The 24717-nt window shown below is 35.6% G+C and overlaps 1 protein-coding gene across 5 annotated transcripts in view; it reads right to left on the bottom strand.

Moving 5' to 3' along the window:
* Window positions 1–24717, bottom strand: part of Aplf (aprataxin and PNKP like factor) — a 173927-nt gene that overhangs the window by 63626 nt on the left and 85584 nt on the right. For all 5 annotated transcript variants that reach the window (XM_071601660.1, XM_071601661.1, XM_071601662.1 and 2 more), the window contains exons 6-7: window positions 13746–13927; window positions 6864–7219 (exon numbers count right to left, since the gene is read on the bottom strand). In XM_071601660.1, coding sequence (XP_071457761.1) covers window positions 6864–7219; window positions 13746–13927 — 538 coding nt within the window. The remainder of the gene's footprint in view (window positions 1–6863; window positions 7220–13745; window positions 13928–24717) is intronic.

Here is a 24717-nt window from a genome sequence, read left to right as displayed (position 1 = left end):
AAAATGGTAATTTTAACATAATCCAATTGGTCACCTGAATTACCTGATTATGATCATATTTTAATCAGGCTAAGGAAACTTTGCCCATACTATGAATGTATTCCACTATGTTATCTTCTGCTAAATTTATTGTTATATATTTTACATTTAAAAAAAATTAAATCCACCTGAAATTTTTTGGGGGATTGATAGGTATGGGGAAAAATTAAGACTATTATTTTTCATGGATAGCCAATTGCCAAACACCACTGATCAAAAGTTCATGCTTAATGCATGGACTGGCAGTGGCACCTTTATCATAAAGTTAGCCATATAGGTTTGGTTTGAGACCCAGCATTCTTTTGTACTATTTATCTAAACTTATACCAATATTACAGTTTTATAATAAGACTCATTATTTGGTAGCATTTAGTCACTCATGTTTGCACTTGAGGATTTTATTCAGTATTCTAGGTCCTTTGCTATTCTACTATAAAATCAGTTTGTCAACTTACACACCCTGTGCACACATATGTTTATACACACACAGAGACACAAACACACACGCACACTTTACTAAGATTTTGATGAATGCCTTTAACTTATAAATTTTGATAAAATGTATATCTTCATAATATTGATTCTTCTTATTTATGTGCATAATACACTCCTTATTTAATTTCTTAATATAATCACCACATATATTTTGCATCTTCTGTTAAATTTACTCCTGGCTAGTTAAGGTTTTAATACTGTCACAAATCTTCTAGTTTTAAAAGTCCTGACAGTTGTTGCTGGGATACAGAAATGATTATGCTAAATTCATTTATTAATACAAAGAATATGAAGTTTATTCTGAATTTTCAAGTTAGATGGTCATGTCATCTGTAAATAATTATAGGTTGATTGCTTCCTTTCCAATCATATTGTCTATTTCTTTTTCTTGCCTTATTGTACTGGCTATGATCTCTGTTATAATGTTGAATAAGAGTAGTGATGATAGGCATACTTGTTTAGTTTTCACCATCATGAAAAAAGACTTTTATATTTCACCCAAAAGTATGATGTTCCTTACTAAACTGAAAATATCTTTTATTCCTATGTTGCTAAAAATTTTTTCACAAATGGGATGACAAATTTTATGAAATGATTTTTCTGTATTGAGATGATCACTATGATTTTTCTCCTTTAACTTGTGCTAAAGACTAAATTATGTCTCTTCAAAATTCATATATCAAAGCCGGGCACGGTGGCACATGCCTGTAATCCCAGCAGCTCAGGAGGCTGAAGCAGGAGGATCATGAGTCAAAGCCAGCCTCAGGAACAGTGAGGTGCTAAGCAACTCAGTGAGATTCTGTCTTTAAATAAAATACAAAATAGGGGTGGAGATGTGCCTCAGTGGTTGAGTGCTCCTGAGTTCAATCCCTGGTACCAAAACAAAAAGTTCATATATCAAAGCCTTAATCCCTAATATGACTATATTTGGAGATAGGGCCTTTAAAGAAATAGTTAAATAAGGTCAAAAGGATGAATCCCTAATCCAATATAACTGGTACTCTTTATAAAATAAGCAGGAGACACCTGGAAAGCACTAATACAGATAAAAAGCCACGTGAGGACACACTGAGAAAGCAGTCATCTCCAAGCCAAGGAGAGAGATCTCAGAGTAAACCAAATTTTGGAGATTTCAGGAATAAACAAATTTGCCAACAGCTTGACTGAGGCCTTCAAGCCTCCAGAACGAAATGAAATATAAATTTCTATTGTTTAAGCCACTGAGTCTGTGGTATTTTGTTATGACAGTCTTAGCAAACAAATACAACCTATTAATATGGTGAATTACATTAGTTGATTCTTAAATATCAAATCAACTTTGCACAAGTCTGAATTTGAAATAACTCTTTGTAGTGACAGAGTATTCTTTTAATATATAGCAAGAATCAATTTGCTGTTATTTTGTTTAAGATTTTCACTCTATATTCTCATTGGATTTTGCTATCAAGTTTATGATAGCTTCAAAAAATTGAATTGGGAGATTTCTTTCTATATATTCTCTGAAAATATTATATAATAATTACCATTTTCTTTAAATGATTAATGTAATTCACCAGTAATGTACTCTGGGACCATACCTTTCCTTATCAAAGTATATAATTATGGATTTAATTTTCAATGGATATAGGACTATGTTGATTTCATATTTTTACTTGTATTCATTTGGCTAAGAGTCCCCCCCCCCTCACAAGAATTTGTTCATTTCTTTCAAATTTTAAATTGACTGGCATAAAGTTGTTTATAATATTCACTCATTATTTTTTCAATGTCTATAAGATTTTCAGTGAAGCCCCTATTTCCTTCACAGTATTAGTAATTTGGCCTCCACTTCTGCACTATCCCCACTTCCTCCTACTCCCTACTTGTCCCCTCTTTTTCAGTCATTCTGAGAGTTAATAATGCTATTAGTTATTTCAAAAAAGAAACCTCTGGCTTCTCTATTTTATATCTTTATTTTTTCATCATTTTCTTCTCTACCTTTATTATTTTCTTCTTTCTACTTTCTTTAAATTTGTTATTCCTTTTCTAAGGTGAAAGTTCAGTTCACTGATGGTCTTTCTTATTTTCTCATATATGCATCTAAGACAATTAATTTTCCTCTAATACAGATTTAAGCACATTATAAAAGTTTTCATAAGTCACAGTTGTAGTATAATTTAGTTAATATATTTTCTAACATCATGTGGTTTTTCATTTAGAAGCAAATTTCTTAATTTCCAAATACTAGGGGATTTTCTCATTCTACTTTGTTGATTTTTTAGTTTAATTACACTGTACTCAGAAATACCCTTATTTTTGTTCAGTTTTAATCCTTTAAAAAAAATTTTTTAATGTCCTAAGAGATGGTTTACTTTGGGAAGTGTTCCAAAAGTACTTTTATCAGTTTTTCAGTGAAGTATAGTAAATACCCAAAGCAAGTTTGTCCACTGTTTTGTACAAATCTATAGTCTTACTAATTATTTTATCTGACTGACTTATGGCTGACAAAAATAATAAAATCTTCTATTATAATTGTAAATGTATTTCTCCTTTTAACTTCTGCTCTGTGTGTTTTCAAGTTGCAATATTAGGTGCATAACAATTTAGTATTTTCATATTAAAGACTATTTTATCAACATGAATGGCTTCTCTATTTTAATTTTCTGTTATTATACCAGACTACCTAAGACTGGGTAATTTATAAAGAAAAGTTTATATAGCTCATTGTTCTGGAGGCTAAGAAGTTCTAGATTGAAAGGCTGCATCTCGTAAGGACTTCATTCTGCATCATAACATGGTAGGGAAAAAGGGGAAAAACAAGTGAGTATGTAATAAAACACTGTTTTATAACAACTCACTCTTGCAATGCCATGAGAGCAAAAATTCATTCACGTAATAAAGACATTAATCTATTCATGACAGTTTTATTCCCATGATCCAAATACCTCCCCCTATGCCTCACCTCCTAACACTGCCACACTGGGGACTAATTTTCTAACACAAAAATTCCAGGAGATATTCAAACCATAATAACTTCAATATCTTCAATAATGTCTTGCCTTAATTTTTACTTTTTTTTTTTTTTTTGGTACTGGGAATTGAACTCAGAGGCACTTAACCACTGAGCCACATCCCCAAGCCATTTGAGTTACTTAGGACTTCACTAACTTGCTGAGGCTGGTTTTGAACTCATGATCCTCCTGCCTCAGCCTCCGAGCTTCTGGGATTACAGCGTGTGCTAAGCCCAGTTCTTACTTTATCTTTTATTAGTAATGCATACACAAGATCTTCTTTAGAGTTTAAGGGTTTATGTTTCTCTGTCTTTAAAATTTTGACTTTTATGTGTCCTTATATTTAAAGTATGAGTCTTACAAATAGATTGAAGAATTTTTTTTTCTTTTTATCCAGGGTGACAATCTTTCTCTATTAAGTGAGCGTATAATTCCTAATAACTAATAACATTAACTCTACCATCTTACTATTTTCTCCATTTATCCAACTGTTTCCTTTTTTCTCCTTTCTTGCTTTCTTCTAGTTAATCACATTTTTAAATGAGTTAATTTCTCTGTTTTCATTAGCCTCTAATTATATAAGTACTTTTTGGATGATTACCCAGAAATTTCTTATTAATTTTTAATAAATAATGTTAAAAAATAAATTTTAAAAAATAATTGTTATTTATAAATTTAACTTTTAATTTATATCTAATACAAATTATTACTCTTATAATTTATGAGCTATTACAAAGCTATGAATGCTTTTACTTGCTTTAATCATCAACCACTTTAGTGCTATATTTACTTCAATATATTTTGTACATCTTAAAAATTATTATTTCTTAATATAGTCAATATTCATTTATACTTATACTCATATTTTCCTTCCCAGGAAATACATTTATGCTTCCACATTCATGGTCCCTCCTGCTTGGCAAACCCTGAATTCCATTACTGTTGTCCCAAGAGACTGCCCAAAACTCTGCTTGGCCCCTCAACCCTCAGTCTGAAACATTAAAAATTTGGCAGCTTTCACAAGGAGAATAGGAGACTCAAAGTCTTGGCTGCCTCTGATGTTTCAAATGTGACTGTTTAGCTTTTCCAGTTGGTCTCATGGGAAGTTTGGTCTTCAACAAGATTACTTCACATTTACCAGAGGTAAAAATATTGTTACATACTATCACCTTAAATGATTTACGTGAGTTTATATAGATAAAAGCTATAAATTATACTTAAGACATAAATTTCATATATGCTAATAACAGACAACTCAATTTATGGTTGATTTTTTTTTAAAGTAATGTACTCATGGAACACATGATATTAAACAGAAAAACTATATGACCCCAAAGGAATAAAGTCTTCAAAGAAGATTTTTTGGAAGCAACAGTTCCTATAAAGTTAAATGTTACTGTTGTTGTTTTATTTCACAAAGGATTGAAGTAAGATTTAATTGTTTTAGAAATGCTGGATTTGAAGTTCCTGCAGATGTAAGTGGTATATTCCTGAATAAAATTCAGTACAGAAATCTATTTGGGAGATACAGATTTGGGAGTCAACAACATGACATCAAGGGATTGAGTAAAACTAACGTTCAAGAATAATATTCTATTCAGTATACTCTATTCTTATACTCTTGAGGGAAAGCAAGGAGACTTAGGAGATTATTCACTTGTCCTAGAGAGAGACATGGTATAAAACAAAGCAGTATCAATGCAGCTAAAGATAGCTGCATTTAATTGATTTCTACAATGTACATATATAGCAAAAACTCAATATTGTTATTTTCTCCCCTTTGTTATAATTATAAACATTTTATTTTCAAGGTTTGAATGTTAAATATTTTTACATATTAATTATATATACATATCAAAATTAGTGAAAAATAAAATAACTAAAGGTAAGACTTAAAACTAACTTGTATCATTATCAAATGTGAATAAGTGAATTATGGTCTTGATAAAACATTCAATCACCTTTTAACAAAGACAATGATAGTGCTAATACATCTTCTGGACTGAATTGTGTGCCCCTCAAAATTCCTGTGTTTAAGTCCTAGTCCCCCATGTGACTGCATTTGTAGATAGGGTTATGAAAGAGATAATTAAGGTTAAATGAGGTCATAAGAGTAGGGCCCTAATCCAATATAAATGGTATCTTTATGAAGTGAGGAAGAAACACCAAAGAGGTATCAGTACTGTGAAAAGGCTAAATGAGAAAATGGCCATCCCTAAGCCAAGGGGAGAGGTCTCAGAAAAAAAAAACAAATTTGCAAACACCTTGGTTTAGGCCTTCTAGTCTCCAGAACTCTGAGATATAAATTTCTGTTGTTTAAGTCACTAAGTCTGTGGTATTTTGTTATGGCAGGTCTAAGGAACTAATACAAATTCAAAATGGGATTCTTCAAAATCCAGAGCAAGATCAGGCTTATGTACTCTACAAGTTTTAATATGACATTCTAGATATACAATAAGGCCACTGCAAATAGACAAAATTGTATATAAATGCAAAACTGAGAACTGTTGACACTGAAAACTACAATTATTTGAATGCTAATTTTAAAAAGAAATAATACAAACGTAAAAATACCAGAATATATGGGGTAAATATACTATCTGCATAGAAGACAACAAACTCTACTGGAATGCACTGCTATGATATTTAGTTTGACAAGTTGGCACTCAAAGAAATCCTTTTGAAATTGAACTGTACAATTATTTACGTGCTACTATAAACATTTCAGATGAAACTATAGTCTAAAACTAAGATGTTATAATTTGAATTCACAAAATATGAAGTTAGAAAATACAGGACAATGTGATTAAGTGATATAAATACAGGAGCAATCAATTAACCCAGGAAATATATATTCAGTTGTTTTAGAAGACTGGGGGTGTTAGGTCATTGGATAGAGTGCTTATCTAGTCCTAGATTCAATCCATAGTACCAAAATAAATAAATAAAAATATACAATAAGAGACCTAAACACAATTAAAAATTATCATAATAGACTATACCCAACAACTATTTATGAAGCCATCTCTAGAATATTAAGACATTAAATAGGCAGGTATTTAAGTCTGGGTGATTCCATTTTCAAGTCTGGATTCGCCAGTATTCAGATTCCTGCATTAGTCAGCATGTCTACATATAAAACATTCAATGCCCCATTGTATCTTAAGAGCTTCTGGCAGGATTTGCTAGAATGCATATAGAGAAAGTGCAAACCAGTAGAAAAGCTCCTAACTTTAGGCTAATGGGTTTTATTAGGTTTTTGATATACTACAGCATATATCTATGTAGCTACGTACTGTTAAAATACTGAAATTATATTCTACTCTAATTTCATTTTACCTGTAGCAGGTTGCCCCATACATGCAGGATGTTCTCTTGACTCTGTTTTCTTCGGAACCTCCTGGAACTGAATCACTTGTTTTTGCATGCAAAGTTTCAGGACTGAAGGAATCAGAAGTAGACTCGGGATGAGATCCTTGAAACTCACCACAGGATGATCTGCCTGGAACACTCGAATAACTCTCAGAATAGCTCACTGCCTTGTCGTCTTTATTTGGTGTTCCTTTAGTTATGATTTTATGTTCAGAAACCTTACCAAGCTCCTCTACTGGAATTTCATTTCTCTGTGTATTTGTCTTCAGAGTATTTATATCTGTGCTACTCAGAGTAACTGTAGAAAATGATTCTGGCATTTCCTATTACAAAATAAAAAAATCTGAAATAAGTGAAATGTTTTTGAAAGAAATTTAAGCACAGAAGCATGAAACTACAATATCTATGTAATATGTAAAATTTTAAAACTTTCAAGATTCACATTTTAAAGTTACTTAAAAAAAAATCACTATTTTCTGTCTCTGTTAGGTAGCAGTTTGACATGAGCAGTGGGCCAGGGATTTAAGAAATACTTAGTGAAGAACAAATCAGTAAATCAACAGTCCTGCATCAGTGGCACCTCAAGGTCTGACAAGATAGCCTTCCAGGACCCTGTCCTGATCTCAGCTCTCTAAACTATTCCTTTTATAAGAGGAGGAAGATAGATGAACTCAGGGGGTAAAAACCAGGGGTAAGGACATGTTTGCTCAAAAGGGCCAAATTGCTGAAATATCTTAAACAAGATACACAAACAATGCTGACCAGAAAAAAATGGAACTTGTGACTGTGACAAGACCCTGAGTCCCTGGGAAAGCAAAATATGAGACAAATAACTGTCAATCCAATAGTAGGTGGATCTGGGAAGTGGAGACTTTTAAAGCTGTTTCATACTCTAAGTTTTGTGTGTGTGTTTCTGAATTCTTCTCAGCAAAGACATAAGAACCAAGGATAGGACAAATCTCCTCCATAACATCTCTAGTTTAGCAACTTTGAAACAATTTGCAACTATTAGAAAATAAATTTAAAGTTGCACTAAACCTTTATAATTATGTCAGACGTTCAATGAAAAATAATCAGAAAAATACAAATGAAACATAAATATTTAATTTCATTTGAATATAATCTCTCAAAAATAGCTCTTAAATGTCTCTGTTCAAACATGTGTCATTCTGTTCCCATACACTGTCCTTATAATCCTATAAAATTACTGAAATACTTTATTTCTACCCTCTAAATATAATTATGGTTTTTCTGTAGCTGAATGGTAAAACTGTTCCTAGCTCACACAATCAAAAAAAAATTCTGCAAGAAGGTATGCAATGACAAATTCAGAAAAAAAAGCATTTCCCATATAAAAGTTTAACCAATTTAAAGATGTTTTGAAACAAATAAACATTTTCATTAGTACTGTAGAAGCTTTTTAATTTATACTTACCACTAGCATAAAGAATAATCCTAGTCTTATCTTATTAAATGATCTCTTAATAACTTATCCTTCCTGTGAAGTAGAAGCAGTGCTCAGATACATACAAGCCATCCTGGTAACCATTCATACGATGTGATGACTACACACCAGCTACACATAAATGCTCACCTCCATATATAAGTAAGGAACTCATATATATTACTGCCAGCTAGAAAAAGCTGGTTTGATATTACTTAGAATCCAATAGTTCAGATTTCTTAAGTTATTATTAATATGACTTCTTTTGAAGTATTTACTTTAGTGTCTTAATATTTTTCTTTCTTTTTTAAGAAATATGGTATATTTCAAATAAATACAGTAAATTTCAAAATACTACTCAATATTATTCACCTTGCAAATGGAACTAACCTAGATCTTACTGTGGTTCTGTATAGTAATAGATAACCCACAGGGAAAGCAATCATTTGTCTAGCTCTTGTAGCTTAGCCTTGGCTGGTAGCATTCATGTCACATCTCTAACAATATACATTGCTTCTAAGCTGCTCCATCCCAGTCTCATACAGCTACTATAGGACCATCTGGAACGTACTAGCAACTGAAACTCTCGGATGGGAATGGGGCAATCCTGACCTACCTCCCCACACTTGGTCAGCTCTTCTCAATTTTCTTTTTCCCCCTTCAGCAATGGGGTAGATCAGCAATTCCATTACCTAAGCAGATATCCAATAAAATGTCAGGCTCTTATTCCTGCTGGCATTTCTAAACTCCATAACTAATTATCTTACAGTGCCTTTTAGAAAGGAAGGAGGTAAATTCTCCCCACAAACACTGCACTATCCTAGACCTTAAAAGGTTCTGGCATCTTGGTTCTCTCTGTGTAAAGCCTGGGGATAGAATGGGACATTAAAGTAATAATGACATATTTAAAGATGTTTTTAACTAAACAAGAGCAATATGTATACTATAATACTCTTTAGCTTAAAAAAACTTCCCATCTATTTATATGTGTATTTACTTATGCAAATCAGATATAAAGCTTGAATGAATACATAAAACGAATACATAAAGTAGATCCAAGGATGAGGCAAATCAAAGTGTTTAATCCACATGCTTCCAAATCTGCTTTTAACAAAAAGCATATAGTATTTTGCTACATAAAAACTGAAAATCCAGAGGTAATCTTCCTCCCTTGCTCTTTCTCCCAACCCCATTAGGGAACAGGGGTGGAAGGGAAAGGGAGGGAGTATGGGAATAGCAAGGATAGTGGAAGGAGACGGTCATCATTATACAAAATTAATGTATGAAGATGTGAATTTGGTGTCAACATACCTTATATACAAATAGAGATTTGATAAATTGTGGTATAAAGGTGTATTAAGAATTGCAATGCAAAAAAATTATGAATGTAATGCACTCCTCTATTGTGATGTATGCAAGAAATAATTAAAAAACCTGAAAATCCAAAGAAAATGAAATACAAGAAATGAAATCTATAGCATCATAGTTCAACACTCTCTAATTTCATTAAATATAAAGAAGAATTTGTTTTATTTAAAAAACCTAAGGCCTCACAAGGAGTATGTTTAATTCACATGCTAATTTACCCTCTAAAAAAGAAAGGAATAGTAATATTATGGATCAGGAGTTCTCAAATATATTCTAAAAGGTACAAAAGTTAGAATTCATAATGCTCTTTTTGGAACTCCATGAAATATTGATAGACAGTAGACCCTTGGCATTCAAGAATTTAACAGTTTCAATTATTTATAAATGATCCCAAAATCCATTACCTGAAGTACTCTGTAAGTTTGCTGAGATATAAATCTGTACTGTGCCAATTACAAAGCTCATGAGCTAAAGCAACTGGTGAATGAGGGAACAGAAAAGATGGAAGGCTCTCTATATGAGGGGTAGGAGGAAAACAGAGAGCTCCATTTTTTTCTAAGCATTTCACATTGCTAATTTATTAAGAATTGATGCAAATGTGAAGGATTTAGTATAGAAAGCCGGAGATACGTGGTAGAATGGCCAGATCCCCTACAATCTGAAAATACATGTTAAAAACTTCAGAGAACAAAGAACATGAAGCTGGTAGAAGGCAATATTGGTGCTTGCAGGTGACTGGAATGTACTGTTAAAGCTATTAAAATAGTCTATTAAATTGCCCAAGAAGTCCTTTCCAGCCCCTCAACCATCTGAAGTTTAATATACTACAAAGAACAGGAAAAAGAACTTCCTTCTAGAATAAATTCAATGAGATAATTTGTTCTTGTTTCCAAGCTTTCCTTGGCACAAATGTCTGTGCCAGTTAGTTGCCTTATAAGTCCTACATCGACTCCATTAGTATACACATGCTAATGTCTGAAAAATCCCAACTTCCTGGCCACAACCTCATTCCTAAGCTTCAAATTCATATATTCCTACACTAGCTCAACATTTCTGCCTCAATTATTCTATGCGCTTCAACTCAAAATGCCAAAGCTGAAATCCTGTCTGTATTCTCTACCAGTTTCTGCCAACAGAACATATCCATTAATCCTAGCCAAAAATTTAGATGTCCTTTATTCCTGTACTTTCCCAAAATCTAAGCAACAACTTCTGCAGTTTTGCTTTCATAAATATTTTTCTAATCCAATGCCACTTCACTATCCTTTTAGTCACTGCCCTGCCTCTAATTCTCTTTATTTCCTGACTGTGTTAATGCCATAATCTCTTCCCTCTCTGAGACTTTCAACTTGTTCTCTTTTAAACTCTCTTCTAAAGAGCTAAAAGGGTTATTTCTGTGGATGAAAATATTTCAAGGTCCTCCCTCTGCAAAAGTTCCCACCTCACATTGCTGCCCTCCATAATATCAAACTTCTAAGAAAAGTAGTTTCCCGCCTACTACAGGTTGAGTATCCCTTAACCAAACTGTTGAGGACCAGAAATGTTTTAGATTTCAATTTTTTGGATTTGGGAATATTTGAGTAGATTTTATTGGGTTGAGCATCCCTAATCTGAAAACCCCAAATCTGAAATACTTAAAAATTCATAACTTTTTGAGCTCTTTGTAGTGCAAAAAAGTTTCAAATTTCAAGGTATTTCAGATTTTGGATTTTTAGGTTAGGGATTCTCAACTTATATTTAAATTTCTTTTGCTCTTCTACCAGCTATCCCATCTACCTGGGACCTGATGACTTATTCTGATGAAAAGAATGTGGTAGAAATGGCACAGTAACAGTTCTAGCTCTACATCTTAAAAGATCTGGCAGCTTCTTTGACCCTCTTAGTATCCAGCTGTCAATAAAGATGTTCAGTCTAGACTAATTAATGGTAAGTGGAAGGTGGGAGACCCAGCCAGTTCCTAGTTATCCATCACCCCTTGATGAGGCACCATTGATGTTCCTGGAGCCATCTCAGATGCTCCAGCTTCAGCACAGCTCCTAGCTAAAATGCAGCCCAGCAGACATTAAAAATATGCCACAGAAAAATTGTCCAAATTGACCCAGCCAACTCATGGAATTATAAGAAAAAATAAATCTTTGCTGTAGTGAGCCACTAAGTGTTGGGGTTGCTTATTTCACAGCAAAAAAAGAGCAGATACACCTTACAATTCTATTTTGCTTTAAACTGGATCAGGCTTCCTAGTATTACTTCTGACAAAGTTCATGATTTATGTAAAATTATGTTTTAAAAAAATACCATTGTTTTCATCTGTTTTGTGCTGTTGTAACAGAATACTGCAGTAATTTATAAAGAAATAAATTTATTCTCTCCCAGTTCTAGGGTTTGGGAAGCCCAAGATGAAGTCTCCTTATAGGGTAGAAGGTAGAAGGGCAAAAGAGAACGAATGTTGTCTTCTGAGGTGACGGAAAAGCAAAAAGGGTAAACCCACTCTTAAAAACCCTTGTTATAGCATTTTTAAAATTTTTATTGTTTTAGTTGTAGTTGGACACAATAACTTTATTTTATTTTTATGTGGTGCTGAGGATTGAACCCAGCGCCCCACCTGTGCTAGGCGAGCAATATACCACTGAGCCATAAACCCAGCCCCTGTTACAGCATTTCTAATCCATTCATGAGGGTGAGGACCTCATGAGCCAACCCACCCCCAAAACTGTTGCACTGTGGATTTAGTTTAAACATAAATTTTTGGAGGGGACAAAAACATTCAAACCACAGCAACCATTCTTTTCATTAATCAATTCAAGAACTCTAATTTTCACTTCTAAAATAGACAATTACATAACTGTTAAAAGTTTCAGAAAGACACAAGAACTGATGAAAAATGTGAACTACTTCAGAGCAAAGTGAAAAATATGAACTAATTAATGAAGCAAAGTGATTACAGTCACAAACCCTTTCACACAATCTAATCTATATAGGAGAAAAATCCATTGTATCCCAAATGAAAGGATCTATTTGAGACTTGAGGTTTCTAGCAATGTGATCTTGGGACAGCTTTCAACTTCGAGGGCACATTAAAATACTAACATACTAATAAACAGACCACACAGAACAAATGAGTAGGAATCTTAGGAACAAGGACTGGCAGGGGGGAGGTGATTTCTATCCCTTCTCTTTACTTATTTTTCTTTAAGAGAATATAATTCATTTTTTCTCAAGTAAATAATCCCACTTCTGCTCTGAAGGCCTCACCAAAACTGTTCTTTGAGTTCTTAATAATTGGCAAATGCCCTCCATCTGACTAGACAGGTGAGCCCAACCTATTATTTTCTCTCATTTTTCACTTTCTCTCACCTGTTCTGCAATGTAGCTATTTCTACAGGACCAGCTGAAAGAAAGTGGGCAGAGATGCAGGTGGGCTCTGGAAAGGCCCTACTCAGGCCTTCAGTCTCAGTCATGTTCTCTGGCCCAGCTATACCAGAAAGCTCTGCATAAAGGAGAGGTAAATCTCTTGCAGAACCCTTAAGGGAGGAAGAACATTTAGCCAAGCAGAGCTCAATTCTTTCTGGGACTTGTCTGTAATACTCCCTTGATGTCATCAAAATTTCAAAAATACCTCAAATATCTTGGATTTGCTTAGTATTCTTTATCAATTTAAAAGATATAAAGTTTTTCTTATGGTTATCAAACTTTATGACTTGGAATAAGCACAGTAAAACATATATACCATAGATGTTCTTTTGAATAAAATAATTTCTCTTCTAAAAAAAAGGCAAAGGCAATTGATATGTTCAGAGGTCAAAGAGTAGAATGTGTGAAGGCTCAAAGTTTATCTAAGAAAAGTTTAATTTTAATAAGTTTTTATGTCAAATATATATGAGCCATAATATATTTTGCTTTCACTTATAAAACTTGACTCTATAAGTAAGCAAAGTTGAGTCCATAGGGACTGGATACATTTTTCCAAAAGGAAAAGAGGCTCTACAAGGAGGCATAAGAAAGTAAATAATCAAATAATACATTTTTAAAAAAATCACCTTGGATGAAATGATAGACTCTTCTTGATCAGCATTTTTGCACTTTTTTCCTGCATCATCTTCTGCTGATATACTTTCTGAATTTCCTGATGAAATTACTCGCTTTCTTTGCTGGCTCATGTTTACTTGGGTTTTATCTTTGGAGATTCCTTCTTTTCCACATTCTTGGATTATATTATTATCTTACACATATACATAAAGACAAAGAAAATTATATTCCATATTTCATATGTCAATATTCCATACAAAAAAAGAGAATAAAAGAGCAAATAAAATTAAAGTTCCGTTTACAGTAAAGCCAATTTAAAAAACCTTATTTGCAAATCACAAGGCCAAGGTGCCAGTGGGAGCTCCGTGCCTTAACTGTTTCACCTTACCTTTCTCTCTGAACTTTGTTTTCATCTGCAAAGTGGCAATTCTAATAAATCACAGAATTTTCAGAAGAAGTAAATGTGTTGATATGTAAACTATCTACTAAAGCACCTGACACATGTTAGTTATATATATTTTTCATTGCAGAACTGAATTTCTCTAAAAGAAATCCTGCATAGAGCAACTCAATGAACCTTGCATATGCTTACTAAATATTTAACATCCACAGTGAAGAATACAATTTATCCTAAACAAAGATAAGAACCCAAAATAACCCAAAAGGAGAATGACCTCTACAGACTTTGTCAAGGAAGACATTAAGACTCAATAACAATGGACATCTTATCCTATGTAATTTCAATATAGTTGGTAAGCCTAAGTGAGTATATTATATTTAAATGTCATAAATCATCTAATACAAAATCAAAAAGACCTACTTGTTTTTAAGAGAAAAATATTCATGGCTGGCCAGGCACGATGGTGCACGCCTGTAATCCCAGAGACTTGGGAGGCTGAGACAGAAGGATCATGAGTTCAAAGCCAGCCTCAGCAAAAGTGAGGACTAAGCAACTCAGTGAGACCCTGTCTCTAAATAAAACACAAAATAGGGCTGGGGATGTATCTTACTGGTTGATTTGCCCCTGAGTTCAATCTCCAATACGGCCCTCCAAAAAATTTCATGGGTAATTGTCTCTTTTATAATAGAATGATACCTTCAAAAGGGAAAAGACTTTATGCACCTTGTTAATTATTTATTTCTTCCTTGAGTCTCCAGTACCTACAAATGGCCTAGTACAAAGCTGGTGCTCAATAAATATTTTTGACTAAGTGAATTGTGAATATGAACAGAATTTGTCCCTAAATTCCCTGGAGATCCAGAATATAGGTATTCTGATATATATGATCTTTAATCATTATTCTATATTCTGGAAAAAGCTAGAAAATGCAGTATAACTTTTGTAGGCCATACAGTGTATGTCACAACTACTTCACTCTACCTTTGAAACAAAAGAACAGCCACATACAAGATATATGTGGATGATCATGGTTGTGTTCCAATAAAACTTTATTCGCAAAAAAAATGGCCTATAGTTTGCTTAGGATTATTCCAAAGGATATTGAAGTGGCCTGAAATAATATTCCTTAAATTCAGGGAAAAAAGGGCAATGGAATGCTGTTCATATTATCAAATAGGAATATGAATTGAACCATTATAAAGATAATGTACAGTAGTCCCCCTTTAACCATAGTTTCACTCTCCTGTTTCACTTACCTATGTCACCCATGAAAACTTCCAGAAATAAACAATTCATAAATTTTAAATTGCATGCCATTCTGAGTAGCATAATGAAATCTTGTACCTTCCAGCACTCTCCCACCTGAATATAAATCATTCTTTTGTTCAGCAACATCCACACTGTATATTGTTAGTCACTTAATAGCTGTCCTGGTTATCAGATCAATTGTTGTGGTATCTCAGTGCTTACATTCAATTAACCCTTATTTTGCTTAATAATGGCCCTAAAGCACAAGAGTAATAATGTTGGTAACTCAGATATGCCAAAGATAAGCCATAAAATGTGTTCTTTAAGAGAAAAGGTTAAAGTACAAAACATTTTTTTTCTTTTAAGTACTATGGATTGAACCCAGAGGCATTCTAATTACTGAGGACACTCCTATCTCTTTTTTAAATTTTTACTTTGAGACAAGGTCTCACAAAATTTCTAAGGCTGGCTTTAAACATGCAATCTTTCTATTTCAGACTCCTGAGTTGTGGGGATTATAACTATGGATCAACTTGCCTGATAATAAAAGATATTTTCAGAGGAAGAAAAAAGAGACCATATTCACATAACTATTATATAATTTAGTATATTGCCAAAATTGTTCTATTTTATTATTACTTATTATTGCTAATCTCTTACCATGCCTAACTTTGAAATTAAACTTTATCATAGATATAGATGGATAGGAAGAAATACAGCATATAGATTTTGGTACTATCAATGGTTATAGGTATCCACTGGGGGTCTCAGAATAAATCTCCTGCAGATAAGGGGGAAATTACTGTATTTATTAAATAAAACATATGCATAAACTAGTCAATACTAAACTTTGCCTAAATGACTTAAATATTCATCATGAATCTAAATTAGGAAACATTTCCTAGCATTTTAGGAAACTATCAGGAATGAGATTTAATAGAACTATACACCTTGGTGCAACATATGCAACAGCAGTTATGCAGTCATAAAACCAAATAAACTAATAATAGTATAGCAGTTTTGCTTACTATACTGAGAACTATAAAATGTAAATTAAGACACACCTTCTATCAAAATGATAGTGGACCACATTCCACATATTACACATGTACATAAAATTCTAAAATTAAATATACCTATTTAAAATAGCCAATTATTTAAAATTCTAAATTCTCTACTATAAATATTTCTTTAAGAACAAAAGCTAATTTCTTTTTATATGAGAAGGAGTTATTTTAATATTGTTAAAATGTTCTTCAAAAAGAGTATATAAAACAAATAGCTTAATTGGGTTATAGCAATTGTATAACAATTTAGTAAAGCAAATACTACTCTATGTCTAGGATAAGTCCATTTGGATGACAGAAATATAAAAGAAATTAACTATTAATGAAGTTATTTTTAACTGTTACTAATTATAGTTATGAGCTATATGAGTGATAGCTCAACTAGATGCATATGTGCCATTAAAATACATCTCTTCTGAGCTGGGCACAGTGTGCACTCCTGTAATTCCAGTGACTTAGGAGACTGAGGCAGGAAGATGGAAGTTTGAGGCTAGACTCAGCAACTTAGCAAGACTCTGAGCAAAATGCTATTTGCTCAGGATCACTAGGCAATGCTGAGCTAACGTGGATCTGGGGCGAATAATCTGCGCCTCTCAGAACACACACCGAGCCCGGAGCGGCCGAATTCAGGCTCCCGTTTGCCTGCATCTCCCAGACAAACCAGACAAACCGCTGTGACTCAGCGCTAAATGATCCCGCGGAAACAACTTGTCCGTCCCTCCTGATCCTGCAGAGGCTAATACTAACCGAGCCTTCATAGATAGTGCCCACAGAATTGACAATGGCTTGGGAGAGCCGGTCAGGACCCACCCGTTGCTTCGGTCACCCGGCAAAGCGAACGAACTGCTGCCATTCGCATGGGATACCACCATGGCAGAATGCTGCGGAGGAGATAACTTCATTGAAACCAGCGGCGGCAGGTGTGTAACCCCCTAGCCCTCCCTCTCCACACAGCGGGGAAACCTCAAGGGCCCCTCCCAGCTCTCCCGTGAGCACGATAGTCAGACCGAGGGAATCAGGAGCGGCGCGGTACCCCCGGCTACGGCTCCCACCAGCGCTGACAACTGAGGTCTCTTGCACCAGCTACCGGGGGCGTGGCTACCGGAGGGCAAGCAAAATACACTGAGGGTTCTCAGCCCCAAGCTCCACAATCTTAGGGTCTGAGGGAATGGCAAGCAGGGAGATTGTGCCCAGTCGTTCAAGAAAATAGGGCTCCCGGGAGTAGGAGACCTGGCGTGTAGCCAGTATTGTGGTGAGCGTCACCTGTGAGCGGGGCCTGGCTGGAGGAAAAGTGGGGAAGTGACTAGACACAAGAAAAGGCCCTAGGCACTCAGGATTAGAGACCCGCCCAGTCGGGGAGGAGGAGCTGCTGCACAGTGATTGGTTCCTGTGTATTGAGAGGAGAAGCTTGGCCCGGTGGGCACAGCTCCACCTACTGGAAGAGAAGTTAATCAAACTCTAAGACTGCATTTTTTACATTTTTTAAAATTTGTTTTATTTTTATTTATTTTTTATTTTTCTAATTTTTTTTTATTTTTTACTTTTTTTGATTTTTTTAATCTTTTCTTTTTTTATTTTCCATTTTTTTCTTTTGTCTTTTCATTTCTTTTCAATTTCCCTATTCCCCTTTCCTTGAATTCTACCTGTTTACTCTCATTCTCTTTAGTGACTTCTTCCCTTCCCTTCTAATACCTTTCCTCCCAAGCATCACGACGCTGTTTATGTGTAATTTACTAAATATGTATAGGTCAATGTTCCGAGGTGTTATATAGTGCTACCAAGTCCCTAGCTTCCCCCAAATACTCCAGACCATTCTCCTGTTAATATCCCTCGTCAGTAGAGCAACCTTCCAAGGTTGCCAAGAGATACCAACCTCAATACCATCACATCATTTGACCTAAATATAAGTCCCAAGACCAAACCGCAGACCGCTATATGCCATCAGAATCCATACACAGTTTAGGAAACAAATGAATCTGCATTAAAGTGCAACAAAACTCATCATCTCTAGTCATAGCCTCTCATCACAAAAGAGAGACCCCAGAGACACACAAAACCAAATAAATTTATAGGAGTAAACAGTAACTCGGCAGTCAAACAGAACAAGAAGTAACATGAGCAGCATGAAAAAGCAAGGAAGAAAATGAGTACAAACAATGCAGGACAGCCTAAATATTCAGGAGGACCTAGAGGCATCAGAAAAATGGTCAAATAAAGAACTCAAGGAATACCTTAGACAGATGGAATGGAATCTTAAAGAGGATATGAGACAGCAAATTCAAACAATGAAAGAACACATTGAAAATGAATTACATAAACAGATAAAAGAAGCAAATAAGCATCTTTATCAGGAGATAGAGATTACAAAAAAAATCAAACAATAATTCTAGAAATGAAGGAAATTATAAACCAAATTAAAAACTCAAATGAGAGTATCACTAACAGAGTGAAGCAAGTAGAAGCCAGAACGTCAGATAATGAAGACAAAATATATCATCTTAAAGAGTCTAGCCAACTCAGAAAGGCTGGTAAAAAATCACGAGAAAAACATCCAAGATATGGGATAACATAAAAAAACCAAACTTAACAGCCATCAGGATACAGGAATGTATAGAGGGTCAAACCAAGGGAATGAACAACCTGTTGAATGAAATAATTATAGAAAACTTTCCAGATATAAAAAAGGAAATGGATGTACAAATTGTAGATGCATACAGGACACCGAGCATACAAAATCACAATAGACCAATGCCAAGACACATTGTTATGAAGATATCCAATATACAGAACAAAGAGAAAATATTAAAAGCTACAAGAGAAAGGAGGCAGATTACATTCAGGGGTAAGCCAATAAGGTTAACAATGGATTTTTCATCACAGACGCTGAAAGCGAGAAGATCCTGGAACAACGTATTTCAAACACTGAAAGACAATGGATGCCAACCAAGAATTTTATATCCAGCAAAATTAAGCTTCAGGTATGACAACGAAATAAAAATCTTTCATAATAAAGAAAAGTTAAAAGAATCTGCAGCCAGAAAACCAGCACTGCAAAGCATCTTGAGCAAAACAGTACACGAGGAAGAAATGAAAAACAATAACCAAAACCAACAGTGGGAAGTACCTCAGTAAAGCCGGGGGGGGGGGGAGCTAATCATGGAGAAACACACCAAATTAAAAAAAAAAGATAAATAATCAAACATGGCTGGAAGTACAAACCATATATCAACAGTAACTCTAAACGTAAATGGCTTAAACTCACCAATAAAACGTCATAGACTGGTAACATGGATTAAAAAAACAAATCCAACAATATGCTACCTCCAGGAGACACATTTGATTGGAAAAGACATACACAGGCTGAAGGTGAAAGGCTGGGAAAAAACATACCACACACACAGTCCTCGTAAGCAAGCAGGGGTGGCCATCTTCATAGAGAATAAAATCGACTTCAAAACTAAGTTAATCAAAAGGGATAAGGAAGGACATTATATACTGTTAAAAGGAACCATTCACCAACAAGACATAACAATTATCAATATTTATGCACCAAATAATGGTACTGCGACGTTCATAAAACAAACTCTCCTCAAGTTCAAGAATCAAATAGACCACAACACAATAATTATGGGTGACTTCAACACACCTCTCTCACCACTGGACAGATCCTCCAAACCAAAGTTGAATAAAAAACTATAGAACTCAATATCACAATCAATAACTTAGACTTAACTGACATATATAGAATATATCAACCATCATCAAGTGGATATACTTTTTTCTTAGTAGCACATGGATCCTTCTCAAAAATAGACCATATATTATGCCATAGGGCAACCCTCAGTAAATATAAAGGGGTGGAGATAATACCATGCATTTTATCTGATCATAATGGAATGAAACTGGAAATCAATGATAAAAGAAGGAAGGAAAAATCCTACATCACATGGAAAATGAACAATATGTTACTGAATGATCAATGGGTTACAGAAGACATAAAGGAGGAAATCAAAAAATTCTTAGAGATAAATGAAAATACAGACACAACATATCGGAATCTATGGGACACAATGAAAGCAGTTTTAAGAGGAAATTAATTGCCTGGAGGTCATTCCTCAAAAAAAGAAAAAACCAACAAATAAATGAGCTCACACTTCATCTCAAAGCCCTCGAACAGGAAGAGCAAAACAACAGCAAATGTAGCAGAAGGCAAGAAATAATTAAAATCAGAGCGGAAATCAACAAAATTGAAACAAAAGAAACTATTGAAAATATTGACAAAACTAAAAGTTGGTTCTTCGAAAAAATAAATAAGATCGACAGACCCTTAGCCATGCTAACAAAGAGAAGAAGAGACAGAACTCAAATTACTAACATACGGGATGAAAAAGGAAATACCACAACAGATGCCACAGAAATACAGAAGACAATTAGAAATTATTTTGAAACCCTATATTCCAATAAAATAGAAGATAGTGAAGACATCAATAAATTTCTTAGATCATATGATTTGCCCAGACTGAATCAGGAGGATACACACAATTTGAACAGACCAATATTAATGGATGAAATAGAAGAAGCAATCAAAAGACTACCTGTTGAGAGCCACAGCCGAAGGGGCCCCAGCAAACTTCCAGCTGCCAGCAATCCAGCTGCCGGCTGATGATTGGCTCACAGCGGCCCCAGCAACATCTAGCTGATTGGCTCCTCGGCCCCAGCAACATCTAGCTGATTGGCTCCTCTGCGGTGATGCTCATTGGACTGTTTCCCTGCCCTTTCAGACCACGGAGCTGCTCATTGGGGGACTTTTTTGGCTCCGCCCACGTGACCCAGCCAATCGGCCTCAAGAGCAGGAGGATGGTGGGAGGTGGAGAGAAGCTTGTGGGGGGAGAGAGAGGCTTGTGAAAAGCCGATGGTGGCAGTTGGGCTCTGAGGGGTTTTTCCTGAGAGGCTGTTTGTTTGGCGTGTTTGGTTCTAAAAATAAAGTTAGTTTCTTTTGACAAGTGGCTTCTGATTGTGCCCAGCCAGACTGCGGCATCTGGTGGCTCGCACGGGGAGCGACTGAGGGTAAGTGAACTGCTCGCCCCTGAGGGCAGGGCGAGAGGATGGGTAGCCATTTTAAGATTCTTCTTTTGTTATTTTGTTTCACTTTTGTTTTAAGTTGCCTGTCCCTGGAGATGAGTGAGACGGAAGAAAAACCGCTCACATCTGAGGAAAAACTATTTACGTCTGAGGAACAGATAGGGAGAAAGGACGGATGCACATGTCAGGAGGATAGAAAGGCTATAATGACTTTTTGTTGTTCCCTTTTTATTTCATTCTGTCTCGGTTTTGTTTGGCGTCATCTTGTTGGGTTGTATTATAGTAGAAATACGGGATCAGAAATTAGTAAAAAACAAACTGAAAGAGTGTTAAGTAAATTGTTAGAGGAAGGAGGCATCCCAGTAAAATCAATAGCAGTCAGGGCATACGTTGATACAATACAAAAATGTAGCCCATGGCTTTTTAAGGAGGAGTTGTTAAATATATCACAATGGAACCATCATGGTGAAGATTTAAAAAGAATAGAAAAGAAAAGCCCAGGGACTCTGCCAGTTGGCACATTGCCATTGTGGACGTTCGTATCTTGTTTGCTTAGTCCAAAGCCTTCAGTTCAGACAATGGTAGAGGAAGGAGAAGACATAATGATTCAAGTAAAAGAGAAGGTCTCTCAAGTTAGTCAGACAGAGGAAAAGATTCAAGTAAAAAAGAAGGTCTCTCAAGTTAGTCAGACAGAGGAAAAGATTCAAGTAAAAGAGAAGGCCTCTCAAGTTAGTCAGACAGAGAAAGAAAGTGTAAAACAGAAAAAGCCATCAGGGGGAAAGTTACAACAGGAGATTGCTACTAACACCTTTCTATCACCAGAGGGTGTAAGTGTCCAACCAACAGCACCACCTCTACAGGAGACTGCTACTAACACCTTTCTATCACCAGAGGACGTAAGTGTCCAACTAACAAGGCCACCTCCATATGCTGGGAGGTCCCCAACCCCCGCAGTTGATAGTTGGGATCCTGAGACAAGATCTCAAATATTAACATGCCCTGTATTTGAGGCAGGAGGGCAGCGATTTTACCAAGTTTTAAATTTCAAAACAGTGAAGCAGCTAAAAGAGGCTGTAACAACCTATGGTCCTCAAGCACCCTTCACTGTAAGCTTGGTCGAATCCATTAACAACTTGAACATGACGCCAGCAGATTGGGCTAATATGTGTAAAGCTGTGCTAAATGGAGGACAATACCTGTTATGGAAGGTTGCCAATGAGGAATTTTGCAAGGAGACGGCTAGGCGAAATGCAGCAGCTGGTTATCCTCAGAGAAATCTAGATATGTTGTTAGGAAAGGGACCTTATGAGGATCAGCAGCAACAAATTGCATATGATCCTGGCGTATACGCACAAATTGCTGCAGATGCAATTAAGGCATGGAAGACTTTACAAGGACATGGAGGTTTACAAGGTCAATTATCTAAGGTAATACAAGGAGCTAATGAACCTTATGCTGAATTTGTAGATAGGCTTATTCAAACAGCTACCAGAGTTTTTGGGAATACAGAACAAGCAATGCCATTACTAAAACACCTGGCTTATGAGCAAGCGAATCGTTGGTGCAGAGATATCATTAGACCATGGAAACATGAAGATTTAAACACATATATTAAATTATGTAGAGACATTAATGAACAAGAGCAAGTCGTGGCAGCTGCAGTAAAACAGGCTTTAGATGCCAGAGACATTAATGAACAAGGGCAAATTGTGGCAGCTGCAGTAAAACAGGCTTTAGATGCCAGGCCAAGAACATGCTACAATTGTGAACAAACAGGACATTTTAAAAGGAATTGCCCCATTGGAGGAGGGTTTAACAAAACTAGGTATCCAAGGAGTAGAATACCAGGTATTTGCCCACGATGCCGTAGAGGGAGACATTGGGCTAATGAATGCCGTTCTCAAACCACCATAGAGGGTACTCCATTATCAAAAAACGAACAAGGACCAGGTGTTTATCCACGATATCGTGGAGAAAGGCATCAGGCTCCATTGCCAAAAAATGGACAAGGGGGCCCAATGCTCCGGGGCCCAAAACCACAAATATACGGAGCACTGGAGGAACCCAGCAACCCCATCAGGGTAGTGCCCAGGACACATTGTCCATCAGATCCCTCATCAGACAAACCAGAGGGAGCGCAGGGTTGGACATCTGCGCCTCCGCCAGAGCAGTACTAACTCCAGAGATGGGAGTTCAAATCATTCCCACAGGGGTGAAAGGACCTCTTCCCAAAGGAACAGTAGGCTTATTATTGGGACGCAGCTCTTCTACTCTAAAAGGACTTATGATAAGTCCTGGGGTAATTGATCCCGATTATGAAGGTGAAATAAAAATTATAGCCAGTTCTCCAAAGGGTATATCAGTAATTTCACCAGGAGATAGAATAGCACAGTTGTTAATAATACCCAGCCTACATGATAAATTTTCCAGTCGTACTGTAGAAAGAGGTTCCAAGGGATTAGGTTCCACAGGTGTAGATTGGGCTATGCTTTCTTTAAATTTAGATTCTCGCCCCATGCTAAAACTAAATATTCAAGGACATGAATTTAATGGGCTACTGGATACAGGTGCAGACCTTAGCATCATCTCTCGTCAAGAATGGCCAAAACATTGGCCATTACAACAAGCCACTCAAACGCTTCGAGGCCTAGGAGTGGCGACTAATCCCCATAGAAGTGCAATGGTATTAGATTGGAAGGATCCTGAAGGATGTGAAGGAACTATACAGCCATATGTATTGGATCATCTTCCCGTAAATTTATGGGGACGAGATGTCCTAGATCAATTAGGTTTGACATTAACAAATAACATCAACCAAAATGCACCCACTATTATGACTAGACAAGGTTTTAGGAAAGGAAAAAGATTAGAAAAACAAGAACAAGGTATAGCAGCACCAATACAAATAGATCAAGGAACAGACAGACATGGGTTGGATTTTCAGAAAGGGCCACTGAGACAATAAAAATTACTTGGAAATCAGAAAGACCAGTGTGGGTTCCTCAGTGGCCCCTGACTAAAGAAAAGATACAAGCAGCCCATGACCTGGTCAAACAACAATTAGCAGAAGGACATATACAACCTTCTGTATCTCCCCATAATACTCCCATTTTTGTCATCAAAAAGAAATCTGGTAAATGGAGATTATTGCAAGATTTAAGAGCCATTAATAATGAGATGGTTATT

Source organism: Marmota flaviventris, chromosome 14 (genome assembly GCF_047511675.1).
Source record: "Marmota flaviventris isolate mMarFla1 chromosome 14, mMarFla1.hap1, whole genome shotgun sequence".
NCBI lineage: Eukaryota > Metazoa > Chordata > Mammalia > Rodentia > Sciuridae > Marmota > Marmota flaviventris.
The sequence above is the reverse complement of the archived record's forward strand: the minus strand, read 5'-3'. Positions and strand labels throughout refer to the sequence as shown.